Below are 19,925 nucleotides of genomic sequence, written 5' to 3'. Positions count from 1 at the left end.
ACTGTACACGGCGGCGGTGCCCCTAAATCTGGGTCTTAATACAACCCACAGACATCTTTGTTGCATCACCCCTCCCAAATTGAATACAATGTCATCGTCCGTTCATTTCAAATTCAAGTCCCAGAAAGAACCCTCAAGGGTCACCTTCGATGGCACTGGTATTTCGGTCTTTGAGCTCAAAAGAGAGATTATCAGCCAGAGTAGATTGGGCGACGGGAGTGACTTTGAGCTGTCAATCTACAATGAGGACACCAGAGAGGGTATGTTATTCTGCTCCATTTGCTCCTGATCAATAGGAAAAACTTTTCTGACATCCAATAGAATACGACGATGACACCACCATAATCCCTCGATCGACTTCCGTGATCGCCCGCAGATTGCCTGCAGCGCGCCCTGGTAAGGGCGGTGCTGCTCGCTACGTCTCTGGCAAGATGCCAGTCAATGCTCGCAGTGCCCCTCGCAACGAACCGTCGATGAGCCGAGTAACACCCGGAACGGGACAATCCGTGAACAACAACGTCCTCGAACTCAATAATGCCCAAACAGAAGAAGAGAAGATCAACGCTCTGTTTAACCTGCAAGCTAGCCAATGGCAGGAACAACAACAAGAAATGGCAAAGTAAGAGCACCCTGACCGGATTCTTTTTGGATTATGGAGATATTAATCTAATTTAGCGCAACACCCGTACCGTTCGGTCGTGGCAGAGGGAAACCCGTCAATGTACCTGACCACCCTCCACCTCCAGGGTATCTTTGCTATCGTTGTCGGGAAAAAGGTAAAACACCTCTGGCTGAATCACCACACCCACACACCGCTAACCTTTGCACGCAGGCCACTGGATCCAAGCATGCCCTACGAATAACGACCCCAAATTCGACGGCAAATATCGAGTCAAACGATCAACTGGCATACCACGTTCACTTCAAACCAAAGTCGAGAAACCAGAATCCCTGGCCCCCGATGGCTCCACTGAAGATTCAAGGAATACAGGGGTCATGGTGAATGCTGACGGCGACTTTGTCATTGCAAAGCCGGACAAGGCAGCCTGGGAATTGTACCAAGAAAAGGCGAAGGCATCGGCGGCGGCAGCTGCTGAAGCAGCAGCTGCCGAGGAGAGCAAAGCATTGCAAGCTCGAGGTCTGGAGTGCCCAATTGACAAGAGGATGTTTTTAGAGCCAACAAAGACACCGTGTTGCCAGAGGACATATTGCAATGATTGTATTTCAAATGCCTTGATTGAAAGTGACTTCGTTTGCCCGGGATGTGCTACAGAGGGAGTCTTACTTGATAACCTCACTCCCGATGATGAATCCGCCTCAAAAATTAAGGTATATGAAGCCGACAGGGCTGAAGCCAAGAGAGAGAAAGAAAAGATCCCCGCAGGCCCGGATGTACCATCTGTCCCCGAAGTCGCCGAAACCGAGCCGAAAGAGTCTTCCGCCAGCAAAGAGCAGAGCCCGCTCAATCAAGTTCAAGAGACCGCGCCCACACAATCCAGGAAAAGATCCGCTGAGGACGAGCCTAGCAGCCGGAGTGAAACTGTAAACTCCGAGCTGGGTAACGTGCCAAAGAAACAGAAGACAGATGATGGTCATTCCGACGTTCCGACCCAGGCCAATAGCGTCCAAGACGGTGCGCCTGCTGCCACTCCAAATTTTAATAACCAGGATATGCCCTTCAACGGCTTTGGACCAATGCAAGGCATGCCTATGATGCCTTTCTCGGCCCCTGGCTTCGGCAATGAAGCCATGGGGTTCATGAACCCCATGGCGATGGCGTCTGCCAATGGCTTTCCCAGTGGCATGGGTCCTGGGTGGAATCCCATGAACATGCCTTTCAATCCTCTTCAAGCTGGTATGTTCGATCAAAGCAATGGTGGCATGCCCAACGGATTTCCCAATATGTTCAACGGGGACCCTTCAATGATGTTCCCTATGCCCCAGAATGGGTTCCAAGGACCAAGCGCTGGGATGAACAATTTCTCGAATCAGCAGCGGACAGCTTTCAGCACACCATACTCCCGGGAAGAAGATTCACCATATTTCCGTCAACCCGTGAATCCGCAACGTCATCAGGCTAGAAACCGACGAGTTCGGCCTAGCGATTACAGGGAGCTTTGAATAGACAAGTGCTCGTTATGGCTTCTATGGATTTGCATTACGTTTTTCCTGGTACACTGTGTATACGCATATTATTTAGAGCGGCTTTTATTTTCGTACTTATTCTTTCATTTTCATTTTCAAATTTTTTTTTTTTTGCCTCTTTCTCATGTCATCCTGAGAGGTTTCTTTACCTTCAGAATGTGTACTACTACCATAGCCGCAATAAGAATACTTCAACCCTTAATCATTCCGGCTTCCCCCAAGTACTTTGGGAGGGCTTACGCATTAATACTGAGTATCGTGTGGCTAAATACCCTTCGTCTGTGCAATTAATATAAATTTTACCGTTGGGCATTAATACTCCGATCACTTGTCTTATACTTGGCTTTGGTAGCACCCTCTTTATAGACTCAACAACCGGTTGAAATTAAGACATGAAGAGAAAGTAGACTCATGACATCCAATAATAATAACAACAATAATAAAACTGAATTAACGAAAAGTGAGGAATATTGAAATAATAATTCCTTATTCCAAAAGTATAGAGTGAGAGACGGTCAGGTGACTGGGGGAAAATGCTGACCCCCCCGAGTCACACCGTCTCTACTTCCACATCGTCCACCCCCCATCCACTTCCGCTATTCAACATCAGACAACTTGATTTTCCTCACCAAAACATCAGCCGCCTTCATCGTGTCTTCTCTACTTAATTTAAAATCCAAACCTCGATCTAGTTCGATATCTTGACCTACACCGTTCATCCAAACCCTCCCAGAACAATCATCTGAAACATCAACCATCATGGCGAAATATATGAGTAACCACAGTAGTAATTGCAATCAAATGCAGCGGTTTCTCGACCAAGACTCCCAGAGCACCGTTCTCGCTACTTGCTACAGTGTCGAGCCGTCGACCTCCAAGGTCCACGGCTTCCACTACTGCACTACCCTGGGCGCCGGTAAGTATCTCGTAACCCAAAATCGCATCCATGTTTCTCGGCATCTAATCTCCAAATATAGGGGTACAGTGGTATGCCTGAGGTCCCTTCGGGGACTAAATCGTCTCGTTCAAGTCCTCCCCACGACATCCTCGATTCCCGCGCGGAACGAACCTGGCCTGGAAACAACTGGCCAGAGTACAAGAGGGAGGCGACGCATAACATCCCGGAAGAGTGTGAGAGACTCTTCTGTGACAAACTGTCCACGACATTCCTGGGTGAGAGGAGTCTCGTGGGGCAGGAGTCACTGGGGATGGATGCGTTCCAAAATATCCAGTCAAACCAAATCGAGCACCAGCATGATCGAATCCAGAGATGGATAGAAGTGTGGGATTACTCCAGCGATGCGATCTACCGCGGATTTGTGACTGAACACAATAAAGAGCGGACCTTGTTCGTCTTCTTCGAGGACCGTGCACTTGAACACGGCCTTAAGTCAGGGTATGTACGCCCCTTGTGTTTCCTTGGACAAGTCAAGACTTTCCTCTTCTGTTTAGTGGCTGTCCTTCATATGTGTCTGATTCACCTGCTGACTCTTGCCTCAGCTTGATCGCTCTGTTCGAACTTGCCGATCTCGCCACCTTCGGGTGTTCACAAATAGTCGCCTGTGTCAGTCGCTCCCAGCGCACGGATGAAATGGAGCTCGTGCGAAGTCTAGGATGGTGTGGTTTCAACCTCACCACCTTGGCACCCTGGGTATCAGACAGTGAACCAGGGCCTTGCCTTAGTAATAAATGGCTTTTCTTGGTTGCCGAAGTCTAGCGATAGCATCATAGTATGATGCGGTTTAAGTCGTTTGAATTGGAGTTATGGATCTTGTTTTATGTCTTGATGCTCTGTTACGCAAGGCAACTGTCCTTTTATTCCGAATACCGAGTATTGCTTCATTATTTTTTCATTTACGCGTTCGTATTTACCTAGGTAGTGTTCTAATGAGAATGTCACCTTTCCCCCGCTTTGACGGAAAAAGGCCCCGTGCGGATAAGAAAGATAAGAGATAAGTCATATATGACCTCACCTCCAGACCTGCCCAGGTGCAATTCACCTTTCACTTGGGCATACCCGTGGACATCCCTTCCAACCTTGGGAAGCCTTTTAAGGTCCTCTCAGAGTGAAGCCTCCTGTCTAAAACACCAGAATGTCTAAGGAGCGCGTCAAAACTATCCAGTTCCCTAAATTCCTCCTCCCCACTGGGTTCTCCACGAAACATAGTGCGGGGCTTTCTCCAACGGACCAGCCCCAAAATACAAAGACCGAGAAGTATCTCGACGGCCATGTTTCCTACTTGCGCTGTGCAGGATGTGCCTCACATCTTTGCTGGACTTCCCAAATTATTAGCAAGGGGTTTACAGGTCGCCATGGCCGTGCCTATCTTGTGTCGGCAGAGCCAGTAGCCACTGCTGTGTCGGTCAGCTCGTCGTCTTCACCTACAGCCTCACTCCCCAATACGATATTGCAGCGTCCAGTCCCTCGGCAACTTGTTACAGGGGCACATACAGTCAGTGATATTAGCTGCGCGTTCTGTGACAGTGTCTTGGGCTGGAAGTATGTTGCAGCCGAAGAAGAATCACAGCGATACAAGGTCGGCAAGTTCATTCTCGAAACCAAGAAAATCGCCGCCTCTTCATGCTGGGAATCTTCGCCTGGTGTGGATCAGATTATGCAAGCCGATCAACATGAAATCGAGTCTGGCCCAGCAAATACGGAGTTTGACAGCCAGGATGAAGATGAGTGTGAGGACCTGTTCGCCGGAATCTGGAGCCCTGGACTTGCCACACGTCGAAGAAACCGTGAGATTAAGCGTCGACCTGCGTTGTGGGGAATCTCTTAGCCGCAGGAAATCCTAGGGATGGATCTCGTGGGATGAGGTCATTGCATAATGTGATATGATACCCTTTCGAACAACTTCGTTGTCTTGCCTTTTCCCATTGCCTTTTTTTCTCTCTCTCTGTTGCATACTAATGCACTATTAATACCAGCCAACAAGAGCTTGCGATCTATGATCTATTTTTTTCCCTTTGGAAGTCCGGCATTTCGCACGAGATCTGATTCATTGAATTCATTAATACCCTGGTAATTTAGATAATTTCTGGGTAGGACGTATAAAAGAGAAGAAAAAGAAGTTCCGATTCAGCCAAAGGACACGGGACACCTTGTTCATGAGGAAGCATCATCAACGCGAGACCGCTTGGAGCCATTCTCCGCGGCTTCCTCGGCAGGCCTTTTTGAGGCGGTTTCAGGTTGCTGGGATGGCTGCTTTGCAGGCTTACGTTTGACAAAGGCAGACAGATCCGTTGCTCCCTTGCTAGCTGCATCAAGCTGAGCTTTCTGATCTGTTGCGGACTGACCGATGATCTGACCCAGAACTCCCTTTAGCATAGCCTCGTTGGCTTGGTCGTTCTGCTCAATTGAGACAGGTGGTCGGCGAAGATCGACAAGCTAATTTAGTTCATTATTAACTAGTTCAAGCAATATATAGAAAGTAGAGGCAAGAGAGAGGGGAATAAAAAAAAAGAAACACACTTACCCTTTGTTCCATCTCAGTGACGATCTCCTTGACATTGGCGATCTTTCGCTTTGTCGCAGTTGCCTTGTCCTCATCCTCATCTTTCTCGGCCTCTAGTTTCTTCTCCTCCTGGGCCATTCGGACCTTGCAGCTCGCGATGGCATGTTCCATCTGTATGGCAGCTTCTTTCCTCATTTCTTCATCAATTTTGGATTTATCGTTGCCATCCTCCTCACCACCTTGTTGGGCTGATGCGAATTCTAGGGCGAGGGAGAGCTTGTAATGGCACTCAGCAACAGAGGGATCTTCTTGAGGATAAAGCGAGTTTCTCAATTCGAGGACAGTTCTCAAGTCGGTAACCGCTTCACTGAATCTCTCACCTTCCAGCGAAATTTCGGCTTGAAGATCGTGTGTGTCTGCGATTCTTTCCTTGATGTGCTTTATGTCTGAGGACACCACAGTCGATTTTCCTTTGCCCCCGTCATTTTCCTCTACAGCACTTAGCTTCTTGAGGTACAGAACACGGGCAAGATCCAAAACCTCGTAGGCATTGGCGAAATCGTCGTCTTCTTCTTCGTCCTCGCCTTGCTCACCAGCTTCCTCATCCTCGTCCTCGGAGTCGACAAAGTTCTCATCTCCTGTAAACTGGAAGAATGGCTTAGATTCTTTGGGCTCCGATTCCTTGGCTGCAGGCTTGGTGGAAGACGACTTTTCCGCCATCGAGTTGGCAATCGCGTCTTGGACAAGGGAATCACTGGTGGATTTCGGAGCAGCGGAAGATGTATTTGTTGAAGAAGCGGCGCCAGATTGCGGCTGCTGCTCGCCGGCTACCTTAGAGCCAAGGACATCACTTTTACTCACAGCCACGTTGTACAATGACTTTCCGTAGGCATAGAGCAAATCGGCATTCTCGGGGGACAATTCGCCGTTGAGTTCGGCCTGAAGCTCGGTAGCTTGGGAGTACAGCTCGGAAGCAGAGTCATGGTCTTTGGTCGCATCTTTTGCCGCAGCGCGTGCGATCAAGTCATCGAGTTGCGTTCGTTTCTCTTGCGTCGAGACGGGAGATTGATCAGTCATTGCGACTTTGATGAAGAGTAGTGGAGGAAGAAATTAGGGAAGTCAAATAAATAGGCTTCTTAAGAAGTAAGAGTAAGATTAAAGTAGGAGAATCGAGTTAAGTGGAAAAGAGAGAGAGAGAGAGAGAGAGAGAGAGAGATAAAATGAGATTGGAAGAAGCTTTAGCTCCGCGCGCGTGTCACGCGTCTTCGATTTAATTGAATTTCGATTCTCTCTCTTCTCTCCTCCCCTTCTCCCCTCTTATTATGCACTTATTACTCTGAATTACCTAGGTATATTACACTATTTTCCTATTATTGGTTTTCACTTAGAGCTTTCTGACCCCAATCTCATAAGGCTTCGCGTTTTTTTCGAGACAATATGGACTCAACACCGCGACATCCTGATCGCTTCAGAACGGCGACAGCGGATCCTATTCCTTCGTCCTCGCCTGCATTCGGGACACCAGCACGTCCATTTCGAATACCCAAGGAAATGCGCCTCCCACCAAAACTTCAATTTTACCTATCTTACTCCCTCCATCAACCCTGCGCCCAATAGCCTTTCGGACCTTCACCCGCAAACATAATCTCACAATATCATCGTCTGCCCTTCAAACACTAGCAGTGTTTGTGGGCAAGAACTGTGGCTCAGGGTGGCGTGAGGAAGGCCTAGCAGAGCGAGTCCTGGATGAGGTTGCCAAGATATGGAAAAGAGCTGGCGGAGGCGTGATTGTCGAGGAAGGGAAAGGAGCGTCCCTAAAGACAATATTGCAAACTCTCGAGGGCAGTATGAGTGGTGGAAGGGTTGTTGTTGGGAAAACGACTTCCCAAGATGGTTCCTTGAAGGCATCCACCCTGGGTGTAGATGATGGACGGGTTGAAACAGCCGGTGATACCTCAAAACAAGGGACTGCCGAGGAAGATGATACACAACTGTCACTTCACCCAAGACGTTGGCTCAAGGTGGTTGACGCCTTTGATCTTCCGCGCTTGACGTATAACGTCGACAAGAAATACTTTGAAGCCGTGAAGTCAAAGCCATCCTTGTTTCCATCACCAGCTTACAAAACTGCACTATTCCGAGATCGATACAACCTTGTGTATCAACGATTGCTCCGTAATGAATCCTTCCAGAGCTCATTGGGTGTCGCTAGTGTTCCTTCACTGCAACGTTCATCGTCCAATCTTGCCCACCGACAATCCTATAAGTTGACGCCAATCGCAAATTTGCTGGGCAGGAGCGGAACCTCGCATCTACTATTAGGTTTGCTTGCAATTTCTCCTACTGGCGACTTATCCTTGGTCGACTTGACTGGAAGTGTAGCATTGGACTTGAGCCATGCCCGAATGATACCCGAAGATGGCGCGTGGTTTGCCCCAGGCATGATTGTGCTTGTCGATGGCATTTACGAAGAGGAAGAGATGGTAAAAGGTGCTGCATTGGGAGGGAACACAGGAGTCGGGGGTGCAATCGGAGGTCAGTTTGTCGGCATATCAATCTGCGGACCTCCCTGTGAGAGACGGGATATCTCGCTAGGAACAAGTAACCGCCACGGTAGCGGACAGCTGAGTTCTAGTGGTGGATTTGGGTGGGTTGACTTTCTCGGACTGGGAAGTGAACGTGCCCAGGGTGCACGAATGAGAAGAATCCAGGAAAAATGCCTACGAGGAGACCAGGACGCACCAGAAACGACTAGGCTCAAAGTCGCGATCATGAGTGAAGTCAATCTAGACAACATGAAGACACTAGACGCCCTGAAGAAGGTCTTCGGAACCTACAATGATCTATCTCTTCCTGAACGCCCACAAGCCTTTATCTTGATCGGCAATTTTGCGCAGAAAGCTATCATCAGTGGAGGTGGTCGAGCCGGGAGTATCGAATACAAGGAATACTTCGACTCATTGGCGCTGGTTTTATCCGATTTTCCAGCGTTGCTACAACACTCGACCTTTGTCTTTGTGCCGGGTGATAATGATCCTTGGGCGTCGGCGTTCTCTGCTGGTGCAGCCTCAACAGTACCGCGACAACCTATCCCGGAATTATTCACCTCTCGAGTCAGACGTGCATTTGCAACAGCGAACGCCGAGGTGAATAGGTCACAAACCGCCGAACCTGCAGGTGATGCAATTTGGACTTCAAATCCGGCACGTCTTTCGTGGTTTGGGCCAGTCCATGACATCGCCATCTTTCGAGATGATATCTCGGGAAGGCTGCGACGCAGCGCTGTCAACACCACCCTTGACAACGAGTCAGATGTTACAATGGATGAGCCCTCAAGCAGTGCTGCTGGTGATGCGGTCTTTGCAGCTGGTGAGAGTCAGGTCGAAGACATGGACCAACAACAGGGCACCAAGGCTGCAACTGCCTTGTCTGGAGCGTCAATGGCCCGTAGACTCGTCAAGACCATCCTGGATCAAGGGACAATCTCCCCATTTCCGCTTCCATTGCGGCCCGTCTTATGGGACCATGCCTCAGCCCTACAGTTGTACCCGCTGCCAACCGCACTGGTACTTGCAGACCCCGAGGCTGCACCGTTTTGCATGACCTACGAGGGCTGTCATGTCATGAATCCCGGGCGCTTGCTACCGGAAGGTGGTGCTCCCATGGCTGAGATGGGTCGAGTACGATGTTTTACGCAACCGAGGGAAGGTCAGGGAAGAGCGCTGTTAGCCTAGTTGTAGGAACGATTTAATTAAATCTCACGCATCATGAACAGAAATACATTTAGATGCTATGTCATATCGAAGCCTATGAATACATTGTGTGAAGAGATCCTTGTAGCTGCTCTTGTATTAAAACGCAAAAGGCTCAGGAGGGAAAAAAAAAGGGTTGAGCTACGCCAAATCCCTCGAGAGGACGGAGATGGGAATCATAAATGGATCACCACAATGCCTAGTCAATGGTGATGACATCGGTATTTCTCTTGGCGAGTGGAGCGGCAGATGTCGGGCCTTTGATGGGCAATTGTTTCGGGACTTGCTCGGTTTTGACTTCCACTTCTTTGTCGAGTTGAAGATGGGGAGCATTGAGACACTCGTGCAGCTCGAGTATGAGGTTCCCAACCTTGTTGATACTCGCTACAGCTCCATCCCCCAGGCCGTTCCAACCATCGCCTTTCGACTGGTACAGTTTCTCTTGTACAAAAGCTGCGACCTGGCCTCGGCCAGACTGGTCCATTCCGTTGGCATCCCTTAACATCCAGACCAAACGGTCCTGGTGCGTCACCGCACTCAAGTGGAAACGAGACCTCAGTCGTGGATAGTGAATCATGTACACTGTCGGTTTGCGCGCAATGATTTGCACAATTGACAGATCCGTCTGATTCGACTGAGGAGTGATCTGATCTAATGACCGCAGCAGAGGAAGCGTGGTAGCTAGGAGCTGGAGGGTTGAGTCAACACCGGCTTCAGTGAACCGCTGGTTCAAAGCCACGGTGAGGGGCTCTTGAATCCGACGATGAGGGCTGGAGCTTTCGAATTTGATGCCCAGTTTCAATTGGAAAAGAGGCTTAGCTTTCGAGATCGCATTTGCAACGTCAACGTAGTCTGATAAAGAAGGCCCATTGGAACAGATATCAAAGAGAGCAGAGAATTTGTTCTCGGGCCCGTAGGCAAAATCAATCCGCGACAAGGACAAGACCGGGGGCTCCATTCCCTTCCGTATGAGGGACTGGAGGATAGACAGAACACATTCGAGTCGCTGCAAGAGTTCAAACAGACAAGGGATAACAGAATGACCAGCTGGCACAAGCAACCGAAGCGCGAAGCCAGCACCCTTGTCTTCAATGATCAATGAAGAATCGATGCTTGAGACGAGCGGCACCAAGGATTTGATGCGGGTTTTCAAAGTGCCGTGAGCCATCATTATGACAGAGCGGCTCTGATTGTCAATTCCATGGAAAACCAGTCGAATCATTTCTTTGAATTGCGACTGCTTTTTTACCCCGAAGGGCAAGGTGATCCGGAAAGCAGGCGGAAGTGTGGACGAGCTATAGTTGAATAAGAGGTCTGGCACTGTGAGATTCGTTTCTAGCTGCAATTCTTTCAACGATGGCCAGAAATGCATCGCTGGCAAGTCTGCCAGATAGCGCGCGTTGGCACGGATCGCCAGGATTCCGGTGAGGCCATGGACCAGCTCAGCGCACGTTGTGTAGTTGAGTCGCTTCTGCGCAGGAACGAGGGTTCCACTGACCACGTGGGCCTGCGGAACACTCATGCTATGATCGCCAATGCTATAAAATGGTCCCGTTTTCGCTGTCTCGGTTGGCCGAAGTTGAACAAGCCACCAGCGATCACCATCCATGCTACTGGTCGCTGCAGCGACCCAGTGCCGGTTCCAAAGCCGATGGGTGAAGAAAGCGGTCCGCATTACACCAGGAGGGAACAGCTTGCGAGGATCCAGCCCAAGTACTCTCTGGTTCACAGGTTCAAGACCGAGTGCCTTTGTGCCAGAGTCAATCTCATCCACCGCAGTGATACATCGCAGTCGGGCAATACGAGATAATATCTCTTCTATCGGTGATTTATAGAGCCCTCGATCACCATCGAGACGTTCCAACCCATGCGGTGTCCCACATAGGGTAATGGACCCAGACATAGGTTCGATAGAAACCCGAAGAGAACGTGAGGCTGTGAGTTGCACGTCAAGTCGGCAATCTCCAGGTTCTGTCGGTGATAGTTGAGCCTGTAGTGATAGTGTGTGATTGGAGAAAAGAATATGCTTTTTGAGGGTGGCAAATGCGGTAGAGAGAAGATGTGACGTGTGTAATGCGATGACGCTTCTCAGAATAAGCTCCATAGATAGATCACTTGGGTTGAACCTGATGGCATCGCTGCTGACCTGCTGGCCGTCACGCATCCATCGGAAGCCGACATGAGACATCCCAGGCTTCGGGTCGCTAGAACTGCCACTGCGGTGACCACTCTTGACTCCGATTTCGAGCCAGCTCTTTGGCCCTGATCTCTGAGGCCAATACTGAACGACAAGTGTTCGATGTAATAGCTCGATACGCAACGCATCTGCCCAGAGGCCCCGAGAAAGGTCCACAGCTTGCTTGAAGAGAATGTTGATTTTGTTTGTAAGAACGAGGCCGTGGAGAAATTGGAAACATCCCATCAAACCATCATCACGGAGTAGATTGTTGATTTTACCATCAAGTTCGTTGAATATTCGACCTTTTGGGACAGGCGACGACGGCCAGAAAAGGAAGCGAATGTCCACGAAGAAAAACTGTGATGCCTTTGACTCTTCCGCCACTGAGAGATCAAGTTCAAATTCACCGGAAATTGTGAACGTAACGCGGCCATCATGGACCCGGTAATTGCGCAGTGGCGGTGGTACTGAATCGTGTATTGCTAACCGCACGCTGATGATTCTGTTGAGTTTAAGTAGCTTTTTGAGTGTTGCTCGTGCCGTTAATGGTGTGGGAGGTTTGTAACCGAGCTGGTAAAGATGTTAGATTATTACAGGCTGCGAATCAATTGGAGAACTCACATCTGGCAAAGAGGCTACACGTCCCTTTGATAATACCTCCACCGCTGTTTTTAGATCTGGGTTGGCAACTTGTGCTCGAACAAGATCTCGCTTCACTTCGCCGACATACTGAAGAGCTGCGTCGTATGATTGGTGTCGTGTGCGAATGAACCCTTGAATATCAATGAGTCTGCTGACATCTGCAGCTTGTCGACTCCATTGCGAGAGGACTAGAAGTTTGATGAACTCGGCCCTCTTGGCATGAGCGAAATCCAAGAGACGCAACTTCTTATGCACATTCTCCGATGACTGGTTGCCGGCTGGTTTTCCATTGGTTGGCATCGAACCACCCGAGGCTGGCACTTGTATCGTAGCCAATTCTGCAATCAACTCCGAAAGCTCATTCCAACATTCCTGTACTGAGCGATTGACTAATGTGCCGAACGGAAAGAATCCCTGTGTGATATGTGGCAGTTTGAATGGCAATGTGGGCACGATTTCCACTGTCTCATCTGTGAGCGTGCTTGGGTACTGATTCGAAGCAGCAATCCCGCTCGATGCGCCGTTGACATAAACTGATCCATTCATGTCGGAGAGATGACCGGACTTATCGGCATTAGGCGTACCATTTCTGGCCTCATTGAGGCCCGGCCGCCGGACAGATCCCTCGATGTTGACATTGTCCATGACGACACCGGGCATTTCTGGAAGCACAGCCTAGCTGATTTGTGATTGTCGTCAAAGCTTTCCCCTCCTCAGCCCTCTGCACGGCGCAGAATAAGCGACGCGACACAGGCACTGCTCCGGGCTCGATCCAGTCGGGCGCTTGGTTAGGAAGGGAAGCCGAAATCAAAGATAAGGCCACAGGTAGGTCCTCAATATGATGCCATGCGTTTCACGGGCCATGCAAACAGAAGGCCACGCTCATAATCGGAGGAGCTTCGTGCACGGCTTAGGATTCAAATGGGCCTCGAATGGTCGGTCGAGGCTCGGGCGACGATGGCAACGGATGGGGATCGGAATTAGTGCAAAATCCTCCGGATGGCACAGATTTCAACTTTGATCTGTCTAGCAACCAGCTGTGACGAGATGTGCGATCGGGGAATTAGATATTTCAAGGGTAATAGCAGGGTTGTCGCAATGCGAGGAACGCAGCAAAACAAGCTGGTGGGATGGCAGGAAACGAAGGGTAGAGTAACTGCCAAAGTCACTGTCAAAGTAACTGAAATAAATTTCAAGACTCAGATATTCTTGAAACGTAGCACCTGAGAAGAAAAGGAGTGTCCAGAGGAGGACTGGGCCAACAATATCTCAAGCCCAAGATGATTTGATGAAAGCGCGATGCGCTGCATGCATTTACCATACCGCCTTCTGTTGGATGCCTTGATGCCTTGTATTGTGATGGATCAATTTGCACTGTATGGTAATAAATTATGTATTGATTGGAAGTACTGTTACAATCAGTCCAGTACAATTTAACACCAACCCTGAAGTCCTCAGTGACTTTTTGTACCATACATTCATGTACATGCCTTGTAAAGAGATCTCCCCCCAAGAAAGTCAACATTGGCCCTTCATATGACCTCACCTCTTTGATACCATCTCCCAACACTTCCAGGCATCATTAACCCAAGTGACTTCTGACTGACTTTCATTACCTCCAAATACTGCATGCCTTCTTATTTGGTTCATTTCTGGTCATGAATTTGGCTTTCACTTGCCAGCCATGAGTATACAGGAGAATGTCGAGTCTCCTCAATATCCCGGTGATGACACCCGGCCGACCAGCAAGAGGGAGCTTGCTGGCTGGTATTGCTATGGCTGGGCTGCAGAGGTTTTTGTAGTATGTGCTATGGGTATGTGTTCCTACTTCTATGGGTATCCTTTTGGGATCTTCATCCTAGACTTCATCTGATCTGTGAAAGGTTCATTTCTTCCGATAACGCTGGAGCAAATGGCTCGGGATCGGGGCGTTCTTTTGTCTGACAAGACCACACCATGCAGCGCAACTTGGAGCCCCTCGCTGCCACCACCAGGCTCAGATGCGTCGGTGTATCTTCCCCAGGTGTCAGATGGCGGCCAGTGCATCATTTACTTCCTCGGCGCTGAAATCAACACGGCAAGCTTTGCCCTATATACTTTTTCATTAAGCGTCTTGGTCCAAGCCGTCATTATAATTTCAATGTCAGGAGCTGCTGACCATGGAACCTATCGCAAGAAACTGTTGGTTGTTTTTGCTTTCATTGGCTCAATTGCGACCATGTTGTTTTTGGTTGTGGTCCCCAAGGTTTACCTCCTAGGTGGACTGCTTGCAATCATTTCAAATACTTGCTTCGGTGCGTCCTTTGTCCTTTTGAATTCCTTCTTACCTGTTCTGGTCCGCCATCATCCAGCACTCAAGGAAAGTGAAGAGGTTGCGCCGTCAGATGATAATGTGGCGAGCCCCAGGGGTGACCCTTTGTTCTCTTCAACCGGGGATATTGATCGAACAAACGTGGATGACTCCACGCCACTACTTGGGCCTGACAGGGAAGCCAGCAAGACGTCCGCTGCCACTATCACCTCCCAGGAGCTTAGACTCTCCACCAGAATCTCGTCGTATGGCATCGGTATAGGCTATATCGGTGCCGTGATTGTGCAGGTGATTTCTATCTTAGTTGTTGTGGTCGTGCGTCCGCCAACATTCTCATTACGTCTTGTGCTCTTCTTGATTGGGTTATGGTGGTTTGTTTTTACCATCCCGGCATCCTTGTGGTTGCGTACTCGGCCAGGCCCGCCTTTATTGGGCAGTGGCGGAAAACCGCTCCATTCGTGGACCGGATACATGGCGTATGCCTGGAAATCTCTTGGAAAAACCGTGACACGGGCGCGGCAACTGAAAGATATCGTGATATTCCTTGCTGCCTGGTTCCTTCTCAGTGATGGAATTGCCACTGTCAGTGGCACTGCTGTACTGTTTGCAAAAACCCAACTGAACATGAAGCCTGCCGCGCTGGGACTGATCAATGTGATCGTCATGCTTGCCGGAGTATTCGGTGCATTCTCTTGGAGCTACATATCGAATTTCTTCAATCTACGAGCCTCGCAGACGATCATTGCGTGTATTATCCTGTTTGAGCTCATTCCGCTATATGGTCTTCTTGGGTTCATACCGGCTGTGCAACGCGTGGGGCTTGGTCTCCATCAGCCTTGGGAAATGTATCCTTTGGGGGCCCTTTACGGCCTTGTCATGGCTGGACTGTCATCATACTGTCGAAGTTTCTTTGGGCAACTCATTCCCCCAGGTTACGAAGCAGCTTTCTACGCGCTTTATGCAATCACCGACAAAGGGTCTAGCATTTTTGGGCCAGCTATTGTTGGCGCCATTACGGATCGCTACGGTGAGATTCGACCAGCATTTGTGTTTTTGGCGGTTTTAATTTTTGTGCCGCTACCACTTATGCTTTTGGTGGATGTCGATCGTGGGAAACGGGATGCCGTAGCATTGGGGGCTGAATTGGATGGCATACCTCAAGGATCAGAATATGGGGCCATATCTGACGATCAGACCACAGAGGATCCGATTGAAGAGTGAAGATCAACATATGAGCGACTGTGATGTGAGAAGTAGGATATATTTGCTTTTTGCTTTTTGCTTTTCTTTTCTATTTTTCTTTTCTATTTTCTTTTCTATTTTCTTTTCTATTTTCTTTTCTATTTTCTTTTTTATTTTCGGTCTATATACGGGGTATTGGTAGACTAGTCCTTTTCATCTCGGACTATCCAGAAGCAAATATGATATAAGGGAAATAACAAGGCATAGATTCTATGATGTTGAGGGGGATATAGACCTAGATAATAGAGGCCACTTGTCCACATGCGTATGCAATATCAAGGGCATGTCTCCGTTACCATTATAGACTACCTATATGTATCGTCGTATTACCTGTGATGTGCAACAACATATTAATAATTATATAAGTGCCATGTACCTGAATCTCCCCATAAATTAGCCTGGTAGTGGAGGTACCAGGTACCTGAAGCCAAGGTCCGCCCTTGCAGCCCTGCATAGCCCAGTCACAGAGCTCCACCTTTAATGAACAAACTGTCCTTTCCCCCCATTAAATAAAACCTTCCCTCTCTGCTTTAAAGCTCTCTACTCCATTCTTCTTTTTGATTTTGAGCATTTTGGGCTTTTGTTTAATCTAAAGAGATTAATTATGCGGTCTTTCGCCCCTCTGGTCCTTAGCCTCCTTGGAGCTACTGCGGCCGTTCACGCTGCTGAACCTGAAGTTGCCGACGCTGACGCCAATGTCGTCACCTTGACAACTGATACCTTCAATGACTTCGTCAAGGAACACCCTTTGGTGCTTGCTGAGTTCTACGCGCCTTGGTGTGGTCACTGCAAAGCCCTTGCCCCCAAGTACGAAGAGGCTGCCACAGAGCTGAAGGCCAAGGATATCCCTGTGGTCAAGGTGGATTGCACTGAGGAGGAGGAGCTGTGCCGAACCTACGAGGTTGATGGCTACCCTACTCTGAAGGTCTTCCGTGGACCCGATTCACACAAGCCCTACGCTGGTGCCCGAAAGGCCGACGCGTAAGTCATTCTGGGTTCCTGGTTCTTGTCCTTTCAAAATTAACGCATCTCTTCGATAGGATTGTCTCATACATGACCAAGCAGTCAATGCCCGCCGTCTCGAACGTGAACGAAGAGAACCTGGAGGAGTTCAAGGCCTTGGACAAGATCGTGATTATCGGATACGTGGCTTCTGATGACAAGGCCGCCAACAAGAGCTTCACTTCGTTCGCTGAATCCCAGCGCGACAACTTCCTCTTCGCCGCCTCCAACGATGCTGCTCTCGCCAAGGCTGAGGGTGCCAAGCAGCCCTCGATTGTTCTCTACAAGGACTTCGATGAGAAGAAGGCCGTGTACGACGGTAAGCTGGACGAGGAGGCCATCCTCGAATGGGTCAAGACCGCTAGCACCCCTCTTGTTGGCGAGCTTGGTCCCGAGACTTACTCCAAGTATATGGCGGTATGTCCAGCTTCATTTGTCCCTTATTTGAGCAAGAAAAGAAACTGACTTTTTACCACGATTAGGCTGGTATTCCCCTGGCTTACATCTTTGCCGAGACTGCCGAGGAGCGTGAGCAGTACGCTGCTGACTTCCGTCCCATCGCTGAGAGCCACCGTGGAGCTATCAACATTGTTACCCTTGATGCTAAGCTCTTCGGTGCTCACGCTGGCAACCTCAACCTTGAGCCCGAGAAGTTCCCTGCTTTCGCCATCCAGGACACCACCAAGAACGCCAAGTACCCTTACGACCAGACCAAGAAGGTTGATGCCAAGGATATCGGCAAGTTCATCAAGGACGTCCTTGATGGCAAGGTTGAGCCTAGCTTGAAGTCCGAGCCCGTACCCGAGACTCAGGAGGGACCCGTTACCGTTGTTGTTGGTCGCAACTACCAGGAGGTTGTCATTGATAACGAGAAGGATGTCCTGGTTGAGTTCTACGCTCCCTGGTGCGGACACTGCAAGTCGTAAGTTTTCTACAGCTTCTCCGCCATTTGTCGCATCTCTAACTCGCTATCACCAGTCTTGCTCCCAAGTACGAGGAGCTTGCTGCGCTGTACGCCGATATCCCCGAGCTGAATGAGAAGGTCACTGTCGCCAAGGTTGACGCCACTGCCAACGATGTGCCCGATTCCATCACTGGCTTCCCCACTATCAAGCTTTACCCCGCTGGTGCTAAGGACTCCCCTATTGAGTATGCCGGTTCCCGTACCGTTGAGGACCTGGTCACCTTCATCAAGGAGAACGGCAAGTACCAGGCCGATGGCTTGGCCGATGGTGCCAAGAAGCCTGAGGAGCGTGCCGAGGTCACTGCGGCCCCCAAGGCCACTGAGTCTCCTGCATCCGAGGAGAAGGATACTCACGATGAGCTTTAAGCGCTTGCTCGCTTTTTGAATGTGTAACTTCATATGTTGTATTCTTTGTCTGAACTCGGACTATATTCAATGTCCTTTACTCCGCGTAAATTGTGTCAAAAGTCTAGACTTGTAGTGGCTGGTATACAGTAAATCAGTACACTGTAAATCATTGAATTATTCTATAATTCTATAATTTATACAAATTTGGTAAATTTTGTAAATTTCTATGAATCCTAAACAGATTTCATCAGAGCTCAGCCTTGCAGATCAATCGCGTCGCGTGAAACGCGTCGATCTCTTATCACCCCGGTACTCCGTATCTAGCCCCCGACAACTTCCAACATTCTGGGATTTATTTCTTCAGTCTTCATATTTTCCCATCCATCATGACCAGCCCTGCCATAAAACGGAAATCGGAGCATATCTCGGCCCCTGACTCGAAAAAACCCAAAGGTGGAAGCATCACTGCATTCTTTGGAGCTCCAAAGCCGAAACCCCCAGCAATCAAGCAACTTCAACTTCAACACCAACCCCACGGTCAAGCAGCTTTAATAAGGCAAAATGGGTTGCTACCTTAACGCCCGAACAAAAGGAACTGTTGCAGTTGGAAATTGATACCTTGGATGAGAGCTGGCTCGCTCACTTGAAGGAGGAAGTGGTCAGCACCGAGTTCTTGAACTTGAAGCGATTCCTGAAGAAGGAGAAGGATTCCAATGTTAAGGTCTTTCCGCCGGAGGAGGATGTCTATTCATGGTAAATTGAATCTACTCTATTTGGGTCAAATCTGTGTGCTGATCAGGCTGTAGGTCCAGACACACACCCCTGCACAACGTCAAAGTGGTCATCATTGGCCAGGATCCGTATCACAATCACAACCAAGCCCATGGGCTCTGTTTCTCCGTCCGTGCCCCTGTACGAGCTCCGCCATCATTGCTCAATATCTACAAGGGTATCAAGATCGACTATCCCGACTTCGAGTCACCGCCCGATAAGGGAGGGCTACTCATACCATGGGCTGAGCGTGGCGTCCTGATGCTCAACACTTGTCTGACTGTTCGTGCCCACCAGGCCAACAGTCATTCCAACAAAGGTTGGGAGAAATTCACACAGAAGGTTATCGATCTCGTTGCTCGGTTACGAACCAACGGCGTCGTCTTCCTTGCTTGGGGTCGGCCTGCCGGAAACAGAGTGGCAAAGATCAACAAAGAGAAGCACTGCATCTTACAATCTGTACATCCCAGTCCTCTGAGTGCGCATAATGGCTTCGTGAGTATACCATCCTCTACGGACTTGTCCTTGAAACTCTTCGCTGACAGGATGATATATAGTTCAAAAATGGACACTTCAAGAAGTGTAATGATTGGCTTGCTTCGCGGTACGGAGAAGACGAAATAATTGACTGGAGCTTAGTGCCATCCAAAAAGCCTTTGGCTCCTTGCGCCCCTGACAAGGAAAATTCGGCCGCTTCGGCCAACGTGCCAGTTAAGCCTCAGCCAAGCAAGGTTGATGAGTTTGATGATGATGATGCCGTTGAAGCCTTAGTGGCGGCTGAAGCAGCTGAAGCAGCTGAAAGATCTTTGAATTCAGTTTAGACTTCTTCAACTGCATTCATACCTGTCAACTTACTAGCTTAGAAAAGTCCTAGGTTGGCTATATTTTGTTTCCATGTTGTTTCAGCCGGGGGATATTTATGGTGTTGAGAAGTCGGGCGCATTGATGGAATTTCGGAAGGATTTTTGTACCGATTTTGCACATGTACACACTAAATGTCATTTTAATCCGATGATGTATTTGTAGGGGAAATGCATCCACGATGAAGCATTACGCTCAATGCCATACTATATAGTTCGACCTGGTTAAAATCTCCTTATCGATAAGC

At 49.1% G+C, this 19,925-nt stretch overlaps 9 protein-coding genes across 9 annotated transcripts; 7 read left to right on the top strand and 2 right to left on the bottom strand.

Annotated features, from left to right (window-relative positions):
* Positions 1-88: 88 nt before the first annotated feature.
* Positions 89-2,121, top strand: N7519_006318 (cleavage polyadenylation factor subunit MPE1; the record flags this gene model as incomplete). Its single annotated transcript, XM_057293094.1, has 4 exons — positions 89-260; positions 322-619; positions 676-776; positions 833-2,121. The coding sequence occupies 4 exons, from the start codon at positions 89-91 to the stop codon at positions 2,119-2,121; spliced, it is 1,860 nt and encodes a 619-aa protein (XP_057147905.1).
* A 783-nt stretch (positions 2,122-2,904) lies between these two features.
* On the top strand, positions 2,905-3,862 carry N7519_006317 (ornithine decarboxylase antizyme; the record flags this gene model as incomplete). The annotated part of the gene is made up of 4 exons (XM_057293093.1): positions 2,905-2,932; positions 3,003-3,061; positions 3,123-3,541; positions 3,646-3,862. 4 exons carry the CDS (start codon positions 2,905-2,907, stop codon positions 3,860-3,862), a joined length of 723 nt encoding a protein of 240 aa, XP_057147904.1.
* Positions 3,863-4,238: 376 nt separating this feature from the next.
* Positions 4,239-4,931, top strand: N7519_006316 (yippee/mis18 family protein; the record flags this gene model as incomplete). The annotated part of the gene is made up of 1 exon (XM_057293092.1): positions 4,239-4,931. One exon carries the CDS (start codon positions 4,239-4,241, stop codon positions 4,929-4,931), a length of 693 nt encoding a protein of 230 aa, XP_057147903.1.
* Positions 4,932-5,257: 326 nt separating this feature from the next.
* On the bottom strand, positions 5,258-6,683 carry N7519_006315 (SHNi-TPR domain-containing protein; the record flags this gene model as incomplete). Its single annotated transcript, XM_057293091.1, has 2 exons — positions 5,258-5,539; positions 5,628-6,683. 2 exons carry the CDS (start codon positions 6,681-6,683, stop codon positions 5,258-5,260), a joined length of 1,338 nt encoding a protein of 445 aa, XP_057147902.1.
* A 360-nt stretch (positions 6,684-7,043) lies between these two features.
* N7519_006314 (DNA polymerase epsilon noncatalytic subunit) lies at positions 7,044-9,340 on the top strand (the record flags this gene model as incomplete). Its single annotated transcript, XM_057293090.1, has 2 exons — positions 7,044-7,134; positions 7,224-9,340. The coding sequence occupies 2 exons, from the start codon at positions 7,044-7,046 to the stop codon at positions 9,338-9,340; spliced, it is 2,208 nt and encodes a 735-aa protein (XP_057147901.1).
* A 217-nt stretch (positions 9,341-9,557) lies between these two features.
* N7519_006313 (mediator of RNA polymerase II transcription subunit 14) lies at positions 9,558-12,839 on the bottom strand (the record flags this gene model as incomplete). The annotated part of the gene is made up of 2 exons (XM_057293089.1): positions 9,558-12,107; positions 12,159-12,839. 2 exons carry the CDS (start codon positions 12,837-12,839, stop codon positions 9,558-9,560), a joined length of 3,231 nt encoding a protein of 1,076 aa, XP_057147900.1.
* A 1,024-nt stretch (positions 12,840-13,863) lies between these two features.
* Positions 13,864-15,711, top strand: atg22-1 (putative autophagy protein Atg22; the record flags this gene model as incomplete). Its single annotated transcript, XM_057293088.1, has 2 exons — positions 13,864-13,993; positions 14,063-15,711. 2 exons carry the CDS (start codon positions 13,864-13,866, stop codon positions 15,709-15,711), a joined length of 1,779 nt encoding a protein of 592 aa, XP_057147899.1.
* A 625-nt stretch (positions 15,712-16,336) lies between these two features.
* On the top strand, positions 16,337-18,064 carry pdiA (protein disulfide isomerase PDI1; the record flags this gene model as incomplete). The annotated part of the gene is made up of 4 exons (XM_057293087.1): positions 16,337-16,713; positions 16,773-17,151; positions 17,217-17,656; positions 17,713-18,064. 4 exons carry the CDS (start codon positions 16,337-16,339, stop codon positions 18,062-18,064), a joined length of 1,548 nt encoding a protein of 515 aa, XP_057147898.1.
* Positions 18,065-18,432: 368 nt separating this feature from the next.
* Positions 18,433-19,638, top strand: N7519_006310 (uracil-DNA glycosylase; the record flags this gene model as incomplete). The annotated part of the gene is made up of 4 exons (XM_057293086.1): positions 18,433-18,499; positions 18,556-18,799; positions 18,853-19,312; positions 19,375-19,638. The coding sequence occupies 4 exons, from the start codon at positions 18,433-18,435 to the stop codon at positions 19,636-19,638; spliced, it is 1,035 nt and encodes a 344-aa protein (XP_057147897.1).
* Positions 19,639-19,925: the final 287 nt, after the last annotated feature.

The sequence above is a fragment of the Penicillium mononematosum genome, assembly GCF_028829835.1.
Source record: "Penicillium mononematosum strain IBT 11891 chromosome Unknown utg000003l:1.0-8172316.0:1.0-8177699.0, whole genome shotgun sequence".
NCBI classification, from domain to species: Eukaryota; Fungi; Ascomycota; class Eurotiomycetes; order Eurotiales; family Aspergillaceae; genus Penicillium; species Penicillium mononematosum.
The sequence above is the reverse complement of the archived record's forward strand: the minus strand, read 5'-3'. Positions and strand labels throughout refer to the sequence as shown.